Source organism: Mytilus edulis, chromosome 7, assembly GCF_963676685.1.
Source record: "Mytilus edulis chromosome 7, xbMytEdul2.2, whole genome shotgun sequence".
In the NCBI taxonomy this organism is placed as follows: domain Eukaryota; kingdom Metazoa; phylum Mollusca; class Bivalvia; order Mytilida; family Mytilidae; genus Mytilus; species Mytilus edulis.
This window is the reverse complement of record NC_092350.1, coordinates 59,969,104-59,994,633: the sequence shown is the minus strand read 5'-3', so window position 1 is coordinate 59,994,633 and position 25,530 is coordinate 59,969,104. Positions and strand designations below refer to the sequence as shown.

The following is a 25,530-nucleotide window of genomic DNA, read 5'->3' as shown; positions in this document are numbered from 1 at the left end:
TCCATTCCTGATCAGGTTTCACCTTTTTTCCCATGCAAACAAAAGTATATACACTCATTCTTAGTCTTTGAAACTGTACTCTACTCGACGTGTTGATTTATAGTCGATTGCTTTTATAACAATGTAAAACATCAACCTAGATCAAAAGTCTAAATTAAAACAGTTACAGGGCATAAGCTCAAATAAATTGACATAAGTTGACACCCGATGACCTCAAAATTCAAGATATAAATAGCTATCAAAATCGTACTTCTGGACTTTTCTAGGTTTGTTTAACTTCATTTTATAGATTACACATATATGTTATTTATCATTTTTACTTACTTTACTTTCAATGTTTAGTATATACGCCAGAAGCGCGTTTCGTCTACAAAAGACTCATCAGTGACGCTCGAACCCAAAACAGTTAAACAGGACAAATAAAGTACGAAGTTAAAATATATATGACTGGGAGATATATCATGTATATACTCCGCATGCAGGCTCTGCTGGAATGTTGCTACATTTAAATGAAGAGTTCACAATTGGGAAGCTATAATCATATACATTGTCGTAACAGTTTGTTTTTAACCGACCCTCATTGCCAATTTCTACAAGTAAGTCAAGATATGAGGCAGATCTTATTGTATTTGTTGTATCCTTGATCCTTCGTTAAATGGACTATACTCGCCGGAATAAAACAGGGACGAAATATACCAAAGGGACAGTCAAATGTATGTTATATTGAACAAATGTTAACTAAGACAAAATGTAAGAAACTATACACAGTATGTTGTACAGTGTATTTTGAATTTATCGAGGTTAGGACGGCGGACTTTTGTAACAAACGATAAGTTGTTAACTAAAAGTTGAGCAAATTAACATATAACTCATACAGACGCTTCGACATAAAAAATTGAAAAAAAAAGTTCATACATTTGTAACTTCATGGAAAATAGATTTAAAGAAAAATAATCGTTATTTAGCAAGATAGAAAAATATGTGTATCATCATATGAATTAGATAACAATCATATATAATTTAAATATGAACAAAATATTTTCAAAATCAATTGGTCACACCCAGTCGATGACTCAATACATTTAGTTTCTTGTTAAATTCATCAATCTCCTCTAACTGCATCATGTGTAAGAGTCTCAAAACTCACATATGTATGCTGCTGGCATCTGACAATATGCATCTACCCATTCGAAATTAAAAATTGTAAATGTCATTAAACATCTTTCACTAGCTGGTTGATTTGGTTCGCCACTGGCAAAATTATGATAAGGCATCCTTTCATTTGGTTTACTGATCCATTCCAGATCACTATCATTGTTAAAGTTGTAACCTCCCAACCAGTATCCGACTGCTGAAAATAAAAGCAATGGTGAAATGTTTTTTGGAATGGAAATTCGAGTGCTCGATGTAAATGAGTCAATACGTGATTAAAATTCACGCACATACATTGAAGGTATAATAAATTAATTAAACAAATTCGTATGTTGTCAAACTGTCGTTTTAATCATGTTCCTTTTCATATTATTTTTATTACTAATTACCATTCACAGATGAAGATAGTGACCCCGTCATGATCAGTTCTCAGTTAAAATATGCTGATAACTTACCGTACATACAACACTTCAGACAACCTGAACCTTGTGACTAATTTTTTGGGGCATTTGAATAATTGTTTAACAATAAATATCTACGTTGTGCGCGTGAACCAGAGAACTTGAATTGAAATTATATCAGTTAGTGGGACAATTCTAGTTAAAGGTTGGAGTAATTTCATTCAAATTATTGATTGTTCATAACATACACAAGACATGTGTATTTGTTAAATTGAAAAAGAAAAACTACTGTACAAAACAACCACAAATACTGTTAAATAACTCAAAGCTGTCCTAGTGTGCTAATAGATATGTTAACAGTTCATAGACATCAACATTTTGAACCCAATGATTGATTTTGTCTTCATGTAATATTCAAGCGTCGTATGACATTATCTTCGAAATACCATCACCTAAACAAGAACAAAATAAACTTGTATATAAAACGACTAATATAGTAAAATTATAAATATACCCCCAGTGTTTCTTGTGAATAGTTCAGTTGTAATAAACTCGTTCTCAGCGTCAGTTGCTATTTCAGCTAAATTTCCCCCAAAGCATGTACAATTATTCTGAAATATAACATCAAATATAATATCAAATGGAGCATATAAAATATTGTGAGTAAATGTTTTGTTAAGAAATTATTGATAAACTTAGATACACACTTCAGCACTTGTATGTATTGTAACATATGTCGGTTTCAATTGATTAAGATGTGTCCCATCATAACGAAGGAAATGGGACATGTATGAAATTTTACTTTAATTATTCAGTGAGATACATTGTTTACAACAAAACAATAATAAAGGAATTAATTGTTGTTTTGCAATTAATAGGTCTTTGTATATTCATTGTATATTTTTTACAATGTGTAAACATTGTGTTTGCCTTAGCAATCATATAAATGATTGAAATTTAAAGAAAACATATAACAATCACATAGTCGTAAAAATTAAAAAAATGAAGTACAACTAATACCAATTACAAATAGAAAATTCAAAAATAAAAACAGAAGAGAAATGCTACAAAAAAAAATCACGTTAGAGAACAAAATGCTTGTTTTTATAAGAATTCGATTAACAAAAGTTCTTAAAGTAACACACCAGGGTAAATACTTCATAAAAAACTGCTTCGTCTAAAGAAAGCTTATATGTACGAATACAAACTTTATAATTTACCATTGCCTCTGACCAACTGGCTGTTACTTCAATAATTTTGTACGAAGACATACCGAAGATGACACATTCAGTACATGCCGGTGGATCTAGAATAGATAAATGTTAGTTATCCTTTTATTCATATACAAAAAAAGAGAAGATGTGTTATGCTTTAAAAAAAAATGTAAATAGACATTGATGCACTAAACTTAAGATGACGCGAAAATAAACAATTATGATACTACGGACGTTCATCATTAATTAAAGAAACCATATTTTATAGTAAGCTGTAAAAGCCACCAACATAAAAAATGTTAAACATGAACACGATGAAGAAATTAAAGGTCTAAATCATATAAAATGTACAAAATATAAAAGCATATTTCAAATGTTGGGCGATTAAAATATTACACAAATAATACTGCCGTGAGAAGGAACATTTAAATATGGAAAAAAAGGGTTGCAAAGTGATAAAAAAGCTAGGAAAACAGACAATATTTTGAAAACCCATCCCCTAAAAGAAAAAAACCCCTGAGAAGCACAAAACAATCAGAGAGTAACTACAAACAAATCAATGATCGAGAATCACAGCATACAAAAACAAAAGATCGACGCAGTCGGTTTGGACTGATTGGTTTTTTTCCAGACGTTTTTGTTACAAGTATGCCCTTTCATAATCCATTATGTCACAATATGTGGTGTTTTGCGATGAAACGGGCAGTATTAGCATAGCATCTACGTCACGTTATATAAATTAAGGCAACAGTAGTATACCGTTACTAAGAGAGGAGATAATGTTTGTCAGGATTCCAGGGTTGATATAATTCTATAAACACATTATCATTCGTACTGTACAAGTGAACAACTAATTTAAATTTTCAACGAAGTACAACTTTTCTTCAGGCTTTACGCAGATTTTCTAATACAACAAATCAAATATTTGTGAAATTTAAATGTTTCCTTATACAACAAAATGTATTACTTAAAAAAATTAATCTAAAGTACAAACAGATTTCGAAATTTTTTTCCGATGAGAAATATGCTCTGAAAATTGGAAAAAGTCATCACATCTGAGGGAAATGTCTTCAATTTTGTTATCGAAACAGTTACCTGTCTAAAATACCCAGTATGACTTTTTGAACTTCAATTAGTTTTATATAGTCTTATTCTTGCATTGTTTTATGGGTCACCCCAATGCAAGGAAAACATTATATTTTATGTTGCACCAGTCCTGCCTCGCAATCTTAAAAAAATATCGTGTTGCGTTGCTCTTTTATTTGTGTGGATTCCAAACGAATATAAGCACTGTTAACATACATTTAAATTTATCTATTATAGTTTTGGTTTAAGAGTACGTTCTTAGAACACGATGTTTGGAACCAATATCTGGTTTAAACAGTTTTGGTAAATCATTCGACAGGAGAAATGTTGCTGAATTGTGTATCTGAGTGAATGGATATCTTGTAGAAATATTAAACAAACGATAAAATTGATCACTTCTTTCTAATTCGTGTGATAATGAAAAGAGATGTTTGCATGATTTTCAATTATTTGTTATTCTTATTGACGATCTACATATATAGACAAAACGTCAAATTCAGAATGTTTTTTTTTTCAAATGATATAAGATAAATTATTGTGTAGATATAAATGACTGATTACACCCGATGATGCCAAAATGTGTGCATTTTTATAAAGTTCATTCTGATTAACTTACAATACTTATTTTGTTTTAAAGCTCTCGATCCAACAGCAAGTATAGTAACAGCACAACAATTTTCCGATTTGTCAAGTCGACACCTTGAAGTTTCATCAGAGAAACTAGCAACACAACATTTTTCTTGTAATAAACACATCAAAGCGCACATTGATAATGACTCTGCGTATACATCATCCATAAGGGACATCGTTTGCGAAGTAGACATCTGAAAAGTGACAGTAAGATGACTCAATGCTGGACAAAATGAAAATGTGTTACATTATTTGCAAAGATTGTTGATACAATGTTGAAATAAAAATTTAGGAAAAGTTTCCTATCGTGAGCAAATTATTTAAATGATTTTGGTTTGTACAATATTTTACACTTGTCAATAGTTGACCATTATGAACTATCTGTTCTGCAAAAGTTGTATATCAGTGATATGTTTAATCAGTTTTTGTTGCTTGATCCCAATTATTGTCACATTAACTTAGTACGAATGTTTGGGTTGCTAACAAAATGGTGTAAATATAACGGAACTATACACAACTGTCATAAACCTATGAGCTTTACCTAGTTGTTAGACCAGATTAAATCCGTCATTTCTTTTTCTGAATATGGTTGTATTCAGGTCCTGCATATGGCAGTTGGTTTTAACTCGCTAAATTTTGTCATTTTTGATTGAATTCCCCTCATTTTGTTTGCCTTGGATTTCGGTATTTAGTAAAACGTTTTAATTTGAAAAAAGAATTGAAGGTAACTTTTTAAATACAGTTCGGAGTGAATTGATACTGTTCATAACACGTTACAACTTACAACATTAAAAAACAAAGGCTAGGTACAGGTAATCACAAAAAAAAAACTGTATTTGAAACGAAAATAAAAAAAAAACCCATTAAAATATGGGTCAATCGATTGCTACATGTGGTACCTTTGATAACTATAAGAATGTCGAAATGTATTATTGTATTGTTACTTGTGCATTTATCTGTCCTGCATGTTCTTGCATTTTGTTGTACTGTAGTCCTGTCATGTAATATTTAGGTCTTTCCACTTTTCGTGGAAAGACCTTTTGTTTTTCTTCTGATTATTTTTTTTTTTTTTTTTTTTTTCTTCTGCCGTCTGAGATGCTTTTTTGTCTTACAACATATCGAATGGATTTTTTGGCCAATGATGTTTTACAGTAATGGGGGTTTCGAAACTCACCCTGTGTGACCGAACACTTATTCTTATAGGAGTTATCTCCCCGCATCCCCTTTTTCTTGTTATCGCTATATCTCTAAAACCGTAATAGATTTTAGCAAACTGTTTTCACCAAATTGTTTGTCTACTCTTGAGAATGATTTGGTTTATTTTGACTTTAGTGATCGGAAGACATCTTATGGGAGTTATTTCCCTTTGAAAATTTAAAATAGGCTATTTGTTGGATCAATTCATACGTTAGAAGTCGTAGAGGCCTACAGTCTTTTGATATGAAGTCCTTGGTCCATTTGAAGGAAATTGAGGTCAAGGTCAAAGGTCAAGGTCATGTTCTAAATTTTGAATTTTGCTTGTTATCGTTATACCGCAGAAATTGTGACAGTAAATGATATGATGTGTTTGCTAAATAACTGTTTACAATAAGGCGCAACTTCAACCTTTTTCGGTCAAAGTGTTTTGGTTAACCCTTATAGGAGTTTTCTCCCCTTATGTATTTCAAATCAGTATTTCTCCACAACCATACAAGTGATTGACCTCCGGTCTTCCGTTTTGTGTTCACTGACTTATGACCTTGAAATTGAGATCAAGGTCAAAGGTCAAGGTCATGTTATAAATTTTGAATTTTGCTTGTTATCGTTATTCAAAAGAAACTGTTACAGTAAATGATATGCTTTGTTTGCCAAATTGCTGTTTACAAAAAGGCGCAACTTCAATCTATTTCAGTCGAAGTGTTTTGGTTAACCCTTATAGGAGTTTTTCCCCCTTATGTATTTGAAATCAGTATTTCTCCACTACCATACAAATGATTGACCTGGGGTCTTTTGATTTGAGATCCCTGACCTATGACCTTGAAATTGAGGTCAAGGTCAAAGATCAATTTGACATTCTAGATTTTGACCTTTGCTAAAAATAATTTCAAGTCTTCTACATATACCTATTAGTCTTATTTTTTATATCAATTTGAAGAACCAAATAACATCAACAAGGAGTGACATTTTCTAACATCGTTTTTTAAATTTCATTCTTATTATCGAGGTGGAAAGACCTTCAATTGTTCTCTGAAGAATTGGTTTTTAATGTCCTTTAGTGTTATATTGAACATTTCAATAAAAGCGCGAGGTTTGGCTAGCCACAAAACCAGGTTCAACCCACTATTTTTCTTAAAATGTCCTGTATCAAGTTAGGAAAGCGGCAGTTGTTATCTTATATAGATATAGGAAGTTGCTGTGTGTGCTAAATTGTTGTTTGGTTTTTTGTTGCACTTAAGTGTTCTGTTGGTTCGTTGTTATCCTCTTATAGTTAGTATGTTTCTGTCGGTTTTAGTTTGTTACCCGGATTTGTTTAATCTCAATAGATTTATGACTTTCTAACAGCGGTATAATACTGTTGCCTCATTATCCATGTTTCTACTACATTTTGATTGTGTCACATATTTTGTATGTTTTACCCTTGTTTTCCTTTTCATTATATGATACAGCTATTTTGTCTTTGAACAAATGCATGTTATATTGATAACCTTTTTTCATGTTTTACATGATCGTAAATAAACGTGTTAATTTTTTCTAAAGAAGTACAAAATGTTTTGAATTTCATGCTGCTATGAAAAGGCTTCAATTAAAACCTAAACTTAAATGAAAGCATATAATGCATACATATATTTTAATGATTTGTTTGGTTATCGTCTTGTAGTTAAAACTCTCCATTAAAATCTGTTTGATAATTTAGAATAACGTACGCGTGTGACGACTATATGGGAATAGAATTAAAAAAATAAAAATCCTCGGAAAAAATCCACTACATTATAAGAAACACTACTCTCATCACTGTGTTACCCCGTAGTTAAGTTGCTTCATAATGAATCAATATTGCGATCTTTATTAAAATTGTTACCTCCAAGCCAAAATCCAATTCCTGAAAAAAGTTGATAGATAGATGACATGCTGTAATGGTGCATGCATTTTATTATTAATTACATTGTTGACTTTGGTATGCTGTACATTCACTTTTGATTTTGAACATTTTATTTTAATCTAAAATAAATTAAGTTTTGTAACAGTTTAATTACATCAAGGTAATATTGTATTTGGCATTTATAACGGAAATTGAACAAAACAATTGAGTGTTACATACAATAGCTTCCAACCCTGTGTCAATGTATAAACATATCGCATAGCGCACCCGCTTGCACTCGAAAAAGGATAATTTAAAACAGAAAGTTGGTCTAAACGGAAGTAAACTGTTTTGACAAAAGTTCGAATGGTTTTTATTGTTCACTTATTCCTTTGTGTGCCAGTATACCATGACCACAATTCACAGAAACAAAATCAATGAAGGCGTTTGTTAATTCGATTCGTAAATTAAAAGAAGACGCACAGCTTTTCCAACAAAGGGGAAAAAGAAAAAAAGACAATAACAATCAAAACCAAAGAGTAAACAAAGCCCCATAAAATCAAAAGACATTTACATCAACAGTTAAAAATAATAAATAAAAAGCAACATGAACTCCACTAAAAACCGGGAATGAAATCAGGTGCGCCGGAAGGGTAAGCATTTCCTTCACCGTTTACGGCACCCGTCGTGTTATTTCTTTGTTCAGTTCTGTAATGATGGAAGGTTATTATGACTGCGGAAGAATATCAGATATGATTTTTGACACACTTTTGTCATAATTGCCAATCAGCTCATGATTGCGACCGTACAATTTCCTAAGTAATGACCTTAAATTGATCGATTCATAGCCCTGTCTTGGTAACTTTTGAGAAAGCAGTGTTCCTTGTTCAACATAATCAACGTACTTTGAGCTAGCTCTAGAGTAACGTATCAATTGAGACACATATACTCCATACTCTGGAAATAGGAATACTGTAAACAGTTTTGACACATGTTTGAATGATTTTTATTGTTTTAATATTCAAATGTGTGCAAGTGTACGATTGCAATAATTTAGAGAAACAAAACCAATCAAGGAGTTTAATAATCCGATAAGTAAATTAAAAAAGGCAAACATCATTTCCAACAAAAGGAAAAAAGAAATAAGAATAATGTACGCTGTTTTGACAATTGTTTGAATTTTTTTTTAATTGTTAACTTATTCCAATGTCTGTATGTGTACAATGACAATAATTTAGAAAAAAAAAATCAAGGATTTTATTAATCCGATTAGCTAAAAAAGAAAGTCAACAGCATTGCCAACAAAGGGAAAAAAGAAAAGAACACACATATTTCAACTATGTAGGAGTTTTGCACAAACAGTTCTGAATCAGCCATCACAGTATCACTTGTAAGGATACCAGTCAGTAATTGCCACCATAAAGCAATTCAAGGGAAGATATTCTGCCTGGTCTTTCAACATTAAAAAAAAGAGCTTACAAAAAAATATTAAACAATAACTCTATTTCGTCTTATAGATAACTCATTCGTGATGAAATCGCTCTCTCCCAAATTTTCAATTTCAGCCAAATGTCCTGTAAGGCATGTGCAGTTACTCTGCAAAATATAATATTTTGCTATGGATCTATATATGCATTTTATTGATTTATTTCATCATCATGACATTTCAATCTATACTTTCACTGTAATTCATGCGGTCAAAATGCATTCAACGTATACATATTTTGGTTTACATTCAGTGAATGTATAACGACTTTTGCATGGTTTTGTGCATTCACGTTTTACACATAACACATTTTAACAGTAAACATTCAAAGACTGTAAAACGACTTGTTTATGACATTGGGTATTTATTCATATACACATTTAAGTTACATTTAGTGACGTGTAACGAATTGTTTATACCATTGTGCATCTTAAGTTTACGCATTAAAGTATAACGACTTATAAATGACATTGATATGATATCCTTTAAAAAGAAAACAACACAAAACTTCATAAGAGAAAAACGGGTTGCGAAACATGATCATAATTCCATAAATAATGATATTCAAAATATGTAGAACTGAACCATAAAGTATGCAGTTAAAAAGAAATCAGCATATCCTAAAATATAATAAGATATGGTTGTGTTTATGCATTGAGAAAATATCCTAATAGGTAAAACAATTACCACTGCTTCATTCCAGGTTGCAGTCAATTAGATAATTGCATACAAAAACATACCATAGTGAAAGCAATCAGTTCATGTTGATGTGTCTAGAAAATACAAGAGATGCTTATATTATTTCTTGTTAGTATACATGTTATAGTGGTAATACATATATCGTATAAATATTTGTATTACAAGTTCTATTGTTCGGCTATAACTTTACATACCAAACAGCTTAGAATATTGTGGTATGAATTACTTTTGTTGTCGCGCATTATTATTCAATACATACTCCTTCTTATAGTAAACATTAAGAAAATATAAATACGGGACAAACAAAATATGAAGAACATTGTAAGGTCATCAACGTCAACAACTGATATATTAGCGGATAGTTCAGCGTGTACCGATTGTTTTAAGTTATTTTTTCATATGCAGACAAACGATATTATTCCTTAAATACAAATATCACATAATTATATAAAAGATGATGTACATTTTGAAATAGTTTTATGTATATGATCATAGTATAGTATTAACGCCTTCGCATATGGAACACGCGTTATCATTGTAACGTTCGGAGGACGTGTTTTTCAACAGACTGTCGGCATCCAAATGGGAACAAACTGTGCCCCTCTACTTGCCGACTTCTTTCTTTTTTTTATGAGGCTGACTTCATGCAGGAACTTCTTAGGAAGAAAGATAAAAAGTTAGCAATATCCTTCAACTCTACTTTCCGCTATATAGATGACGTTCTTTCACTAAACAATTCAAAATTTGGTGACTATGTGGAACGCATCTATTCCATCGAATTGGAGATAAAGAATACTACAGATACAGTTAAGTCATCATATCTTTACTTACATCTAGAAATTGACAATGAGGGTCGGTTGAAAACAAAACTTTACGACAAAAGAGATGATTTCAGCTTTCCAATTGAACTTTCCATTTCTAAGTAGCAACATTCCAGCAGCACCTGCATACGGGGTATATATCTCCCAATTGATACGATATTCCCGTGCTTGCATTTCCTATCATGATTTTCTTGATAGAGGGTTACTGCTCACAAGGAAGCTATTAAACCAAGAGTTCCAAATGGTGAAGTTGAAATCATCCCTTCGTAAATTTTACGGACGCCATCACGAGTTGGTTGACCGTTATGGAATAACCGTTTCACAAATGATATCGGATATGTTCCTTACGTCGTAACTACAATCCCCTTCCCTTTCATAAATGTGACCTACCGAATTAGACTATTTACCGGATTTGTAATCACATAAGCAAGACGACGGGTGCCACATGTGGAGCAGGATCTGCTTACCCTTCCGGAGCACCTGAGATCACCCCTAGTTTTTGGTGGGGTTCGTGTTGTTTATTCTTTAGTTTTCTATGTTGTGTCATGTGTACTATTTTTTTCTGTTTGTCTTTTTCATTTTTAGCCATGGCGTTGTCAGTTTGTTTAAGATTTATGAGTTTAACTGTCCCTTTGGTATCTTTCGTCCCTCTTTTGATAGGCGTCCTTCACGTTTTTATTTTTAATATTTGGGTCATTTGTACTATTCATTTTTCTTTTTTTGACCCATTTATCGGTATTTGTTAAATATTATTTATACATGGATGACAGTGAATTGTCAGACTTTTCCGATCGAAATAGTTTAATTAGATAATTTTTGCATTGATAAATTAACTATCGTGATTGCATGAAACAGATAACTCACGGGTAACTATGTATAGGGTGTTTGAGATGGGCTCTCATATTCAGTAAAGGGATTTCGTTAAAAGACAGACAATTGCTTTTGACTACTTTTTTGTATCTTTATAACTAACTGCATAACAATAACACATAATATTAAAGATGCCAATTTTGCTGCAGATTAGCTTTTTGCTAATAAATGAAAATGTTTTATATTGCTTAAGTCATCATCCTCCAAACAACCTTTTATTTATAAAAAAAAGGTTCCCCTGCAATCGAACAAGATTTGAGAGACACCTGTCTAATAATTTAAATGCTGCAAAGAAGTCGTTATACAAAAAATTGTAATGCGGTTACTCTTGCAAACAAAGTGTAGGGTATAATTCTTGCAAAATAACTATAGAGGGATAACTCTTACACAAAACATATATAACAATAACTGTTACAAACAATAACTGTTACAAACAATAACTGTAACAAACAATAACTGTTACAAACAATAACTGTTACAAAAAGTGTATGAGAATAACTGTTACAAAAAGTGTATGAGAATAGCTGTTACAAAAAGTGTATGAGAATAATTGTTACAAAAAAGTGTAGATAATAACTCTTTTAAATAAGTAAAGGGGGGATAACTCTTAAAAGAGACTGAAATGAAACACAAATTAACAACTACAGGCCACCTTACGGCCTTCGACAATTAACAAAGGCCATACCGCATAGTCAGCAAAAAAGGCCCCGAAATAACAACTTAAAACAATTCAAACGAGAAAACTACGACTTAATTTTCTGATTACCGACATTTAAAAGAAGGAAATCTGCTGTTGTTCTTTCCAGCCTACTGTACCAAATAATCAATTATCTCTAAAAAAATAATTAGAATAACTGCAAATATAAAACAGAGGATGTGATATGATTGGCAATGTTACAACTCTCCACAAAAGACAAATTGACATACTTTGGATTCATTATTATTCAAGGGATTCGTGGGCACAGGTATAGTTTTTGCATACAGATATTAGCAAAACCACGAAATCAAACATCCACGAATATGCAAGTTTTCAGCAATCCATAAAAATTGATACACCCGAAAATAAATAAATCTACAGTAGATATAACCAACTATAGTTAACCGTACGGCAATCAACAATAAGCAAAACCTATACCACATAAGCAGCCACAAAAATTCCGGAAATGATAAATGAAAAACAATTCAAACAACAGAAATAACGGCCTTATTTATTACAAAAAATAAACGAAAAACATATGTGTGTCACATTAACAAACGACTTCCACTGAACATAGACTCCTGACTTGGCACAGGCATATACGGACAGAATGTGGCGGAGTTAAACATGTTTGCAGGATCCCCACCCTCCCCTTACCTTGGATAGTGGTGTAAAAAAAGCATATAAAAACGAACTATACAAATCAATTGAAAAAAAGCTTAACTCATCAGATGGATACATATATATATACATCTAACAAAACACATATTGAACTTGGCCGAGTACCTGGATATCCCCAAAACGACACTTGGTACAGAAATTGGAGCATTCGCAGTTACTGATAGCTAGCTCACTGCTGCTAAAACTGATAAAGACAAATAATGCATCTTAGAATTAATTATCAGTCAGTACACATTCACCATCCAATGGATTTAGTATAAAGACATCAAAAATAGTCAGAGAAAAACGAGACCTTGTGCAATGTCGAGATACAGGTATCGACAGATTGTACATTCGTGAATGTGTATGTTTATATAATAATAATAATCAAGTTGTTTTTAATTTACTGATTAAAAAATCAATGTTTATACATAAAAAAACAATATTCAATGACCACATTACTGTGTTGGATCGATAACCTTTTAAAATGAGTTCATTCAAAGGATCGAAAAGTTCACTAGAAGGATTTTATGTGCTTAATTTTATTATGTTTAAATTATTTAGTTTAAACATTATTTTTTTTAAATGAATTGAATTAGATTGGGCAACAGGTAAAGCCTATGTAAGCCCTACTATATAGTACATTCAATCCAGGCAACACATACATAAACACAATGTCAACACATAATTCATTTTTGAAAAATACGTCTTAGCGGACAGCAATGATACTTCAAACAGTTAACTTAGATAAAAAGTATGAGTTTTCCTATAACATTGTACAACATTTGTATAATGCTTTACATCGTTAAATATAGTAAATTTAATAACTCATTATTTTTTAAAACAACATGCTTGATATCATGTACTTATTTTTACTACTTTATCGCATCTGAAGAATAAAGACAATGAGTAACAAATATACTGATACATTAAAGATTTTTAATAAATAATAATATAAAAAAACACAATGTTAAAAATAAAAAAAGTCAAAAATAATAAAACAAAGAATTAGGAAACTAACAAAATACAATTTTAATAAATTGAATGATAAAAAAAATAGAGGTACGTTTATTAGATTTTTTAAGCTTTTATAATATCAACTTCAATATATTGTAGTATATTCTATAACATTTGTTTTAATGTTAATTATTTTTCCAGCCGGTTGGTATCTAAGAGATATAATATATAATACAGTACAGATAAACAGAGTCAAAGCGAATTGAGTTTTGGACTATACAATATATTTCATTATACAGATCTCTCTGAATTTCTACGTATTCATTTAAAATATTTACATATGATACAGAAATAATAGCATATCGTCCGTTGAGAAATGATATTTTAAAAAAAGACAGATCTATGCTGTTTACCAAAAAAAAAAAAAAAAAAATAAAGTTAAAAGAACAAATATGTTAATGTTTTCTCATAATTCTGAATATTTTATATTGAACCATTCTGGTATAAGCTGTTTCGTAATCATGAATAAAATAGACCCCTTTCAAAGAAACACCTTCTTGTGATATGACCACAAGAGTTTTGTGGTTTAACAATGTACGATCAATATTCATTCATTAGGATAATAAATAAGGATACCCAGTCATAAAAACCGAAAATATTCATCTCTTCAACCGTGTGTGATTGACTGTTTCAGAATCTTAAGGACTATTGGTAATCTCATTGTTCGTACACTAAAATAAAAATAACGTTACGTTAAATTTAAATGGTTTAGAACGTGCTTAACCAATCAAAAGTTCAACGTTTTTGTGTACGCTTTTGAAAATAATACCTAGAATACATTAGATTCTGAAACGGCAAATCGATGATGATGTGATATGTATATTTAAAGGAATTACGAAAATATGACAAAATATAGAGTACACATATTTGAGTCAAGCACACATACTCATTAAACTTATACCTGTTTATATATTATAAGATCTTAAACAAAATCAGACATACAAGAATTAGTTTACCAACAAATAAGCGGAACAACATATGTATATACATATTTCGACAGTATTTACCAAATATACAATCAACAGTATGAGTAACAAAAAGCCCGAAAATATAAATTCGGCAGAAATGCAAACACGATGGCACACACCAACCAACTAACACTGAAACACAGGATCCAATATTGACGACTTCAAGTCTAAATCTCCTGATTGTACCTGTTCTAGTTCCCAATTCAAATAAAGTCCAACTGGCTATGTTATTACCGATGACCCCAACATTGTCAATAACACTTCCTATCGAAATGTGTTAACCAAAGGTCCGAAACATCGTGAACTTGAATCCGTCAATTGGAAAAACGACTTTAAAATAGAATTTAATATAATAAAGTTTACAAAAAGTAGAACAATTCCGCGAAAATTAATCGTCCCGAATATATATAACATTTATGTTTCCCTTGCTAACTACATAAAACTAGTTTTAAAATTGCAAAATTATATCGGCCAGAAAAAGGCTTGGTAGGACTTAAAGCGAAATAAAGTATCCACGAAAATTAGTTTGTTTACAGTATTCACCTGATATTTCATATTTGAATGTTACATAGTAAAGCAAAGTACAAAATACATGTACATGCTGACGTGAAGTTGCCTGTGCTCTATTTATATCAGACATATATCACTTCTATAATTTAGGACACTGCACTCATAATACATGTACATTGTTTGATTTTGAAAAAAAGTTGTAGGGTTAGAAGTGTTTATACAAAAAAGGGTTCTCTTAAAAAGCTTTATTCATGCAAACATAATCTAAATATCAAAAAAAAATAATTCTAAAAATCGCATACAATCGATGACTCGCTAGATTGAATGTATTGTCTAGCCACCACTGCTCCATGTTCATTTGTTGAAGTCTTTGAACTCACATATGTAAGCACCCTTCGAGTAACAATATCCATCAACCCATTTGAAATTACGGCCTTTAAAGGCCATTAAACAATTTTCAATAGATGGATGATTTGGTTCATTAGGGACCCAATAGGTGTACGACATCTTTTCATTTGGTTTGCTGATCCATTCCAAATCACTGTCGTTGTTAAAGTTGAAACCTCCTAACCAGTATCCATGACCTAAAAAAAACATTCTTGAATAAATGTCCATGTGTAAAATGGATATCTTATTAATTGAGATTTAGAAGCAAAGCCATATAAAAATGGTTGCGATGAACACTATCAAAATCTAGCCATTTCATGACTATTTAATTTTGTCATCGTACTGTCAAATCTGAAAGCTTATGCTTTTTAAATCAATCACAACGTCCTATAAAAGTGAATCTTGTGGGCTGTAAATAAACAAAAGATTTTGTACGTACGTATAGCAATAAATTGTTTTAACTGCTTGAATGAACATGCTTTGCTCATACCTTTATGTACCCTATAAAACGAGCTTCACAACAAATCGATCAAAGACTATGGACATAGGAAACTGAGCAGCAATCAGCATAAATCACGAGGTAATGTTATGTGCAATGGAAGGATAAGCAAACCTTGTTCCTCATGAAGTGTTTCTCATGCAAGTATAAAATCATTTGGGAAAGTGTGATGCATAAGGTTACATTCAAAGAAAAGGCATATATAATTGTGATCAAGATGATTGAAACATATCGGTCATACACCTCATGGCGGCGTCCATCAATTTTACAAGGTTTGTTTTTAGCTCAACCACTTGGTTTTGAATTTGCTTCATAGATATGGAAAGTTAACCAACCGGAAACTGAACTCATCTCTTTTTTCGTAACGTTTTGTTCTCAACCGAATACCATTTTTAATTTCTTGATGAATTCAAGATATGAAACAGAAGGAACTATATCTGATGTTACTTGTTTATCAAGCTTCGTGACATAGATGGCATTGATATTGACAAAAACAACAGTTAATTCATCAACTTACTTCATACAAACAAAACAATAATAAGATTATGAGAAATAATATCAAGTTCTCGTTCATTTTAAATTATACTTAAAATCATCAAAGGTTCCTTAGATATAATTTGTCTACACAAGAATCATCATTGATGCAATAATGCAAAAAAACAAGATGCTCTACATCCAGCAAATTTAAAAATCGCGAAATTAAATCGCCGCGAAATGAGATAGAAAAGGCCAATCGCAAAATCAAGTATTTTCAAAAATAAGATGATTTACAGTATATCTATGAATGTGTATTACGTGGTGCAGAATTTTTTTTTTGTTGCAATGAATTTCTGGGATTTTTCAGTGAGACAAAACATATAGTTTCACATGTAAAACACATCTAATTGTTTGCTACTCTAACGTCATACACCAACCAATAGGTATCTTCAATACGTTGTCGATGATATAGCTTTGGTTTGTTTCATTTAACAAAACTTCGTCCATTATTTTCAATATACGGAAATGATAGTATTCGTTTCAGGAATATGACAGTTGTTTTCCATTTGTTTGATGTATTTGAGCTTTGCCACAAGATGATAAAATAATTCTGTTTTGAATTTTCTTTTAGTTAGGTATTTTGGTATTTATATTTTCGTGTACTTTTTTTCATTTAGCATGATTAAATGTCTAAATGTTTAAAAAGAAGTAATCCATGATATAACTTATCTACAAAAAATATTCATTTTTGTACTGCATAAACTGATAATCAACTCATCATGCTCATGCACTTCGTGCATTGATGAATTAATTTGTGTGTCTGTCGTTCGTGGATTATATCTTTAATTATAACATGTATAAGATAAGTAATTATTTAGAACTAAATATTTAAAGGTTTAAAATACCTGCAGTGTTTCTTGTAAACAATTCATTCGTTATAAACACGTTTTCAGCCTCTGTTTCGACCTCAGCCAAATGTCCTCCAATACATGTACAATTATTCTGCAATATGAAACATCGAGAACAGTAATTATTGGTTGTAATGTAACAGAGTATAAAGTTAAGAAAACAAAATGTTTCAGAAACTAAGGTCCATACATCAACTGCCAATGTTGACTTAAGACATATCTGCTATAATTTGTTGTTCACTTTTGTCATATAGATCTATAAAAGGGGCAAAGATACCATAGGGCCATTAAAACTCATTGATCGAAAATAATGTGAAAACACCATGGCTAAAATGAAAAAGACAATCAGAAAAATGATAGTCTACCAGAACAACATAGAAAACTAAAGACCATGCAACACGAACCCCATCAAAACCTGGGGGTGATCTTGGGTGGTCCAGAAAGTTAAGCAGATCCTGCTCTAAATGGTTCAATGTATTTATTCTTTTTTTCATTTGTTTGACCGTTCCTGATGAAAAAAAAAGAGATGCTACGGACGCACGACATGTATACAAGGTTGTTTACTGTTCGTTCCGTTGGTTGATATAGTATAAACATAGGTTGTATGGACGTCCTGCTTTTGAATTAAACCGTTGAGTTTGGTGTTGTCTTGATATTATTTTTATTAATTTTGCCCATTAGTTGAAACACAATTTTTACTTAATTTTTAATTTTCATAACACTATATGTAATATACTTTCGGATTAAGTAAGGACATAGATTATTGAAAAATAAATACACATGAGATAGGCATACTGATAAAAATAAATTCATAATGAGCTGGAAAAGACTATACACACAGGAAACAATAAAGTTGAACTCGTATCCATAAAGAAAAGGTTAAAGTATGATTACGAAAATAATATGATATCATGGAAAGCACAAGATGGCAGAAACACAAGTGCAACAGAAATGGTCTACCATTCCAGACAATACGAGTATCCAGTAAAATTAAGAAACGTCATTGATGTATATCAAATTTTGTTCATAAAGACAAATACACATGTTATAAGAATGTTATTTATATACAAATGGAAATTTATACTTTACCTTTGCCTCTGGCCAAGTTGCTACATTTTCAATAACTTTGTACAAAGACATTTTGAAGCTGACACAATCAGTACACTCAGGTGGAACTGAAACATACATAAAATAGTAATCCTCTTTATTTATAGAATATAAATAACAGCAGAAACCACAAAACTCAAAAGGAAAAATTAAGTGCCAAGTTAAAAAAAAGAAGCTCCGATTCTTTTCCTGGATTTGGCTATACTGTTTGTCCTTTTTGGTTGATGAGTTTTAGATTTTCAAATATTTTCGCCTCGATCCTCACTGAGTATACATTTAATATTTGAATGCAAACCTGGTGCTGCAGAAAATGAACCGTTCATGTTATCAAATTATAAAAAAAAACTGAAATTAACCTGAATGGTCTGATTATTTGAACATTTGTGAAATATAAAGATGAATATTCAAAACGATTCCCAATATACGGACGAAAAACAAATATTTAGCGACACATGTACTTCTACATGTTCTCAATCCCTTGATTTCGTTAGAGCCTACACGAATATTTCACGCCATGGCAATTAAACAGTATCGTAGTGAACAAAAAAGCTGTGATACAATGTTTGATACGACACATATAAATTGTACGGGATATATTTATCATAGATACCTGTATCAACATTAATGATTTGTTCTGCCACGAACATGATGAATGTGAAAAACATTATGACATATCTTGACAAATATTAATTCCTTGGGTGGAATATCATGTTTTTTTACTCGTAATATCAAAGTATTTTCGACAGATAATTTACAATTATAAACATATTTATATTAAGTCGTTTATGATAGCGTCTGAAGATCCCCCGAAGAGATCACTTGAGCGATCATCGATGAATTCTTGAAAGTTATTATGCTGCACTGTTTGAAGTATTAATTGTTTTTTTGGGAAATTTATATAACGTGTTTTATTTCATGAAACAAACTTATAACGCGTACGTGCATAGTCAAGTACACGAAACGACGTTGTTTTTCTGATGTCATAATGAGGCTTTCGGAATTGACGATTAACCCTCCCATCACAGCAATTAAAATAAACCTTTTGTATACTACAACTCATTAAAATCTACAAAGACTACAATCAAACTACCTTCGGCTGTTGTATACTCTTTGGTCGGGTTGTTGTCTTTTTGATACATTCCCCATTTCCATTCTCAATTGTATGTCTAATATTTATTACTGACCTTAGTCCTAATCAAAATATGAAAATGTTTGTCCATGTGTTCATATTGTTCAAATTTCAATTTCATATCATTTTATTGTTGATCTGATACTGATGCCTGTTAGAATGTCAATTCTATTGAAAAAGGCAAATAATAAAAAAAAAAAAAAAATGCCGATGATCATTTTATGTCAAGCTAAAAGATTCACATCAAATTTTTATTAACTTGTGATTATGTTGTCAAAAGGGTATGCAATGTTATGAGGAAGTTTCAATTTAACTTACAATATTTTTGTATAGCTTGCCATCCAGCAGCATTATGTGTTACAACACAACAATTTCCTGATTTATCAAGACGACAAATTGAGGTTTCTACAGAAAAACTAGCCACACAACAGGTTTCCTCTAAAGAACACATTCCTATACACATTAAAACTGATTCAGAATATACGTCTGATGTATACAGTGATGCCGTCATTGTTTCGTCTTTAGTGACCGTAAACAGTTCACCTTTGAATTCAAATAATTCAACATTTATGGTAAAGACAGTAAGTACTGTCATTAAAAAGGAAAAGGAAAAAGAAATATGTCCCATTTTATTTAGTGACAGAACGGAACAAAAATGTCTCGATAAATAAATCAAGATGTTGTCTTTAATATTCATGGAGAATTGATATTTCCGTCCAATCAAAATTTCAGCAAAAATAATTAATAAATTTCATCCGATTCAAAAGTATTAATATTAATTGTAATACTAACAAGCAAGTAATATTTGTTCGTTTCAAATTTGAATTATCGTTATTGGAATATATATATATAAAAAAAGGAAATTACATTTAAATGAAATTGAAAACAAATGTCATTTTTTTTAATTTGTAGATGGACTTAGTGAGAAGCATTTTGTACTTAATGAAATCTGCAATCAAAAAAGAAAAAGAAAACAGTAATGAATTGTTACGACTAACATCTAGGGAAATCATTTTTATCAGATGAAATTAAATTGTTCTAAAACGCATTGTGCTTATTTAGAAAAAAACAACAAAATTTGATTAAAATGAAGTATTGGTAGGTAAAATCGAAATATTTACCTATTTTGAAGATATTTGTTAATTTCGCTCAAAAACGTTTTAATTGACAAAATATCAACTTAGAAGGGGGTATTTGTAAAAAAAAAACCATTATCTGCATTCAGGTTATTTAAGCCTTATATTTTGATTTAGTGTCATCTCTGGTGTTTCACCTGACCAGGTAAAGAGGAGAAGGTAAATGACAAAAAAGACACTGTTTAAGCACATTCACATGCTTATGCTGCTTGTCCAAGTCATTTTTTTTGGAAATACCGTTATGCTTTTATAGTAATTTCGATGTACCTTTATCATGTTTATCAGTAACGCTAAACAAATTTTTGAAAGCCATTGATGTATAAATTTATAGAAAGGTAGGAAGCTATCTAACTATAAAATCAAGCATAAAAGAAAGCCAAATTCTGCTGAAATTAAAAATATTGGTATTTTTATCTTTTGAAAATTTTGAAATTTCTTTATTTATTAATATAACATTAATGACATTAACAATAAAAAAAGAAACAAAACATCATGTTGTTTATTTATTGCAATGTTATTATCAATATAGATGTTTAAGATACCGTAGGGACTTTCAAACTCATTAATTTAAAAATAAACTGACAACATCATGTCCAGAAATAAAATATATCAACTCGTGATGCCGTCCATATAATGAACGAAGTGATGATACATTTCTATCACTTATAATTCGTGTTTGGTAGCTTCCTTGTGAGCAGCAAATCTCTATCAATGAAGGTATATTAGAAAATACAAGACCCGGAATATTGTGTCCAATATTAAAATAACAAACGAACCGAAATCCTATGGAAATGGAAAGTTTCTTATCAATTGACAAAACATGAAACGAATGGAAAGCAGTTCTCATATTCTTGGCTTGGCAAAGATATTTTCCTTAAGTTAATAAAAAATTGGTTAACATTGGTTTTATAGCTATCTAGACTTCAAACTTGTATGAAAGTCGCATAGAATACATAGATTGCATTTAAAAAATAAATGAGTTGTTGCAAATAAAATTGAAAATGGAAATGGGGAATATGTCAAAGAGACAACAACTCGACCAAAGTGTAGACAACAGCCATGGTCACCAATGAATCTTCATTGTAGCGAGAAAATCCGGCACCTGGAGGCGTGCTTCAGCTGACCCCTAGAAATTGTATGCTAGTTCAGTGATAATGGACATCATACTTAACTCCGATGTATACACAAGAAACTAAAATTAAAAATCATACAATACTAACAACATGAACAAAGGCCAGAGGCTTTCAAATGAAATCAATTGGTTCACATGGGGATGCCTGTTTTCTTGATGTAAATTCGTCAATCAATGATGAATTATGGACAATTATTTCAGAGAGTCTCAAATGTTCACTAGCTTTGCTCCAGGTATATAAGAGATAAATTAAAGTTAAGGGAGTCATAGCAAAATCCAGTAATCTGTTAAGGATATCTTTGAAATCTAACCTTTTGTAAAATTATATAATAAATAAGTTACAGCATTTCAAGAGTAAAAGGTAAAAGAAGAAACACATAGTTGACTGCTAGGATAATTCAAAACAGATAGTCCCTTATCAAACGGCAAAAATAAAAGTTAAAAAAAAATCTAGCGAATGGAAGCAACTGTCGTATTGGTGAATGCATATCCTGTTGAAGAAACTAGAGGAATACATTTGGTTTTATAGCTTTTTAAACCTTTATCATGTTTATAGGTATGACAGTCACATAGAAATCTTTGTGTCTTTTTGGGTTAAATTGACGAACATACTTTTCATTTGAAGTACGACAGAAAACTTGAATTTATACAAAACCGTGCACTTATCATACTAGTTGATCACGAAAGGAATTTTTGTGAGTTTGTATTAAACAGAAATCAATATCGAAACTTAAACAATGATATCAATAATTAGTAGAGAAAAAAAAACTATTTGTCGTCTCTTTCACAAAAATTTTCAGGATAATTACAAATTAATTTTTAGCTCTACTTTTCTGACTTCATACATCTGTCAATTTCTATAACCATTATAAATGTATAGCAATTATTTTAAAACTGACAATTTTCAATTTTGTAATGTGATAAGCATTTAACATTTGGTAAGCGTATCGATGTCCGTTAAAATATTTCAACTAAAAAAATAGTTCAATAAAAATAGAAACCAATAACACAACACATTTAAATATACAGAACTGTTTGGTATATTATTCCGGACCAATTTTTTATTACTTGATTCTTACCCTTTCTTTTCGCAAATGATACACATAATGATATTTATCATGTTTATATTTATTTATCTCTTTAATCTTCTATATTTTTTCTACATTAATGTCCTACGATGTGATGTTTTGTCGTTTTGGAATCAAATGTAAAGGCGGTACATACACGTACAGGAAGAAACTATGTAAAAACATCTTAACATTTTAGATGTAGTTAGTAACGTTCATAGCATTATACATTCTACTTGCAGTCTTATCATTCAAACTGTATCCGACGTTTTGATTGAAAGTCTACCCTGTTGTTGTACTGAACATACATTAACTGTAACCAGAGGAATTTGAGCAGAGAATACATAAACCAAATTGTTATCCCAAAGTTAAAAACAAGTTAAATTCCAATTAAATCACTCAAATTAATCTAACATGGTTAACCCCGCCACATTCTGTATGTATGTGCCTGTTCAAAGTCCGGAGCCTGTAATTCAGTAGTTGTCGTTTGTTGATGTGTTACATATTTGTTTTTCATCCATTTTTTTTTTATTTTAACATAAATTAGGCTGTTAGTTTTCTCGTTTGAATTGTTTTACCTTTGTCATTTCGGGACCTTTTACATGATTTACAGCTTACCATGCAGTATGGACTTTGCTTATTGTTGACATCCGTACGATGACCAACAGTACTACCCGTGACATTGTCTTAAGGATGTCGACCATAAAATTTATGGTGGCCATGGTCGACCTATATGTCGATCATATGTTCACCTTCTGTTTGTTTGGTCAGAGGAGTCATAAATCCGGTTCGATCACTTTCTTATTACACATATTACAAACACGCTCATTTCTGGGAATATTAAAGTATCTTCCAGTTTCTACATTAAGTGAATGTGAATTGATTCTATATTTAGTTGCATATGACTGGTATAAACTGTTCAATGGTCGATTCAAATAAAATTGCAAAGTATGTCCATCATGTATATATTGATATAAATTACATTTTGAAGTATTTTCAAAAAATGACAAGCCTTCAGCTATATAATTATCAACAATTCTTTTTTTTTTTAAATTCATGCAAAAATAATTGACTATTTCCAACACTTTGTGCTAACCATATATCATTAAATCCATGCCTGTTTAGTATGTCTCTTATTTTACAACTCCAATTGAGTTTATCATTCGGTTTAACAAAACTAGATTCGTACATGTCTTCATAAATACTATTCAATATACAATTATTAGATTCTAATAACTTCAACCAGTAACGTACTATTCTTACATATCTATTTACATACAATGGTAAACGCCCAAGTTCAAAATACACCATATGGTTAACAGTCGTTTTTCTCACTTTCAAAATTCTTTTTAAATATATGTAGTACAAATGAAGCGTTTCTATATCAGACCCCTTATGGAAACCCCATATTTCACAACCATAATTCACAATACTTGTTACATATGTATCAAAAAAGAATATCAAAGTCTCAGTGTTATAACAATCATCATAAATCTTACTCAATAAACAAAATGTAGCCTCTCTACCCTGTTCCGATAGTGTTTTCTGTGTTACAGTAAAAGTACCGTTATAGTTTAATAACAAACCAAGATATACAAACTGAACACACATTTCTATCATTTTACCATTCAAATACCATTTTTCGTTCTCTTTCAGTACACCTTTGTTACGAAAAACAACTATTTTGGTTTTTCTTAGATTAATGTCAAGACCATTCTTGTATGAACTATCATATACAGTGACTATCATTTTTTTGTAATTCAGAAATACTTTCGCTGAAGAGACGTGTATCATCAGCATACACAAAAAGATAAAGATTTAACAATTTTACTTCATATGGTTCTATTCCTTGTTTAACTAACCCAATTTCTATGTCATTTACATAAATTGCATATACAAAACGTGATAATGATTCGCCTTGCATTAGGCCAACATTACAATGAAAGAAATCTGAAAATTCACCATCTAATTTAACACAAGTTTTTAACTTAGAATACATTGATTTAATAAGATTCAGTAAATTTCCACTAATACCGCATTTTAATATTTTTTGTCATAAAACATAATGTGACACACTGTCGAAAGCTTTGACAAAATCAATAAAACAACAAAAGAGACGTTTTCCTTTACACAAACTTTTTGATACAATAGAATAAAGGGCAAAAATTGCGTCGTGTGTACCATATCTGGGGACAAATCCAAACTTCGCGTCAGTCAATATACTGTATTCTTTGCACCAGTTTAATAGTTTTGTATTAATGACAGAAGTAAACAATTTCACAACATGAGACACAAGCGAAATTCCCCTGTAATTTCCTGTATCATCAACTTGACCTTTTTTAAAAAGTACTTAGAATTTGTTTTTCTCATAGAACTCAACACGTTTCCCCTCTGTTTTTCATATCGTCTTTTTACATGC

General features: G+C 30.9%; 1 protein-coding gene across 1 annotated transcript; it reads right to left on the bottom strand.

Annotated features, from left to right (window-relative positions):
- Nucleotides 1-1,136: 1,136 nt before the first annotated feature.
- Nucleotides 1,137-4,659, bottom strand: LOC139483279 (ladderlectin-like). Its single transcript, XM_071267309.1, has 4 exons — nt 4,470-4,659; nt 2,774-2,859; nt 2,068-2,164; nt 1,137-1,351 (listed from the first exon to the last, which is right to left on the bottom strand). The coding sequence occupies exons 1-4, from the start codon at nt 4,657-4,659 to the stop codon at nt 1,137-1,139; spliced, it is 588 nt and encodes a 195-aa protein (XP_071123410.1).
- Nucleotides 4,660-25,530: the final 20,871 nt, after the last annotated feature.

Coding starts and splice junctions, on each gene's coding strand:
- LOC139483279 (XM_071267309.1), bottom strand. CDS start 4,659: ATGTCCCTTATGGATGATGTATACGCAGAGTCATTATCAATGTGCGCT. Junction 2,860..4,469: donor TTTAAAACAAAATAAGTATT/GTAAGTTAATCA, acceptor TATCTATTCTAG/ATCCACCGGCATGTACTGAA. Junction 2,165..2,773: donor CCAGTTGGTCAGAGGCAATG/GTAAATTATAAA, acceptor GTTATATTTCAG/AATAATTGTACATGCTTTGG.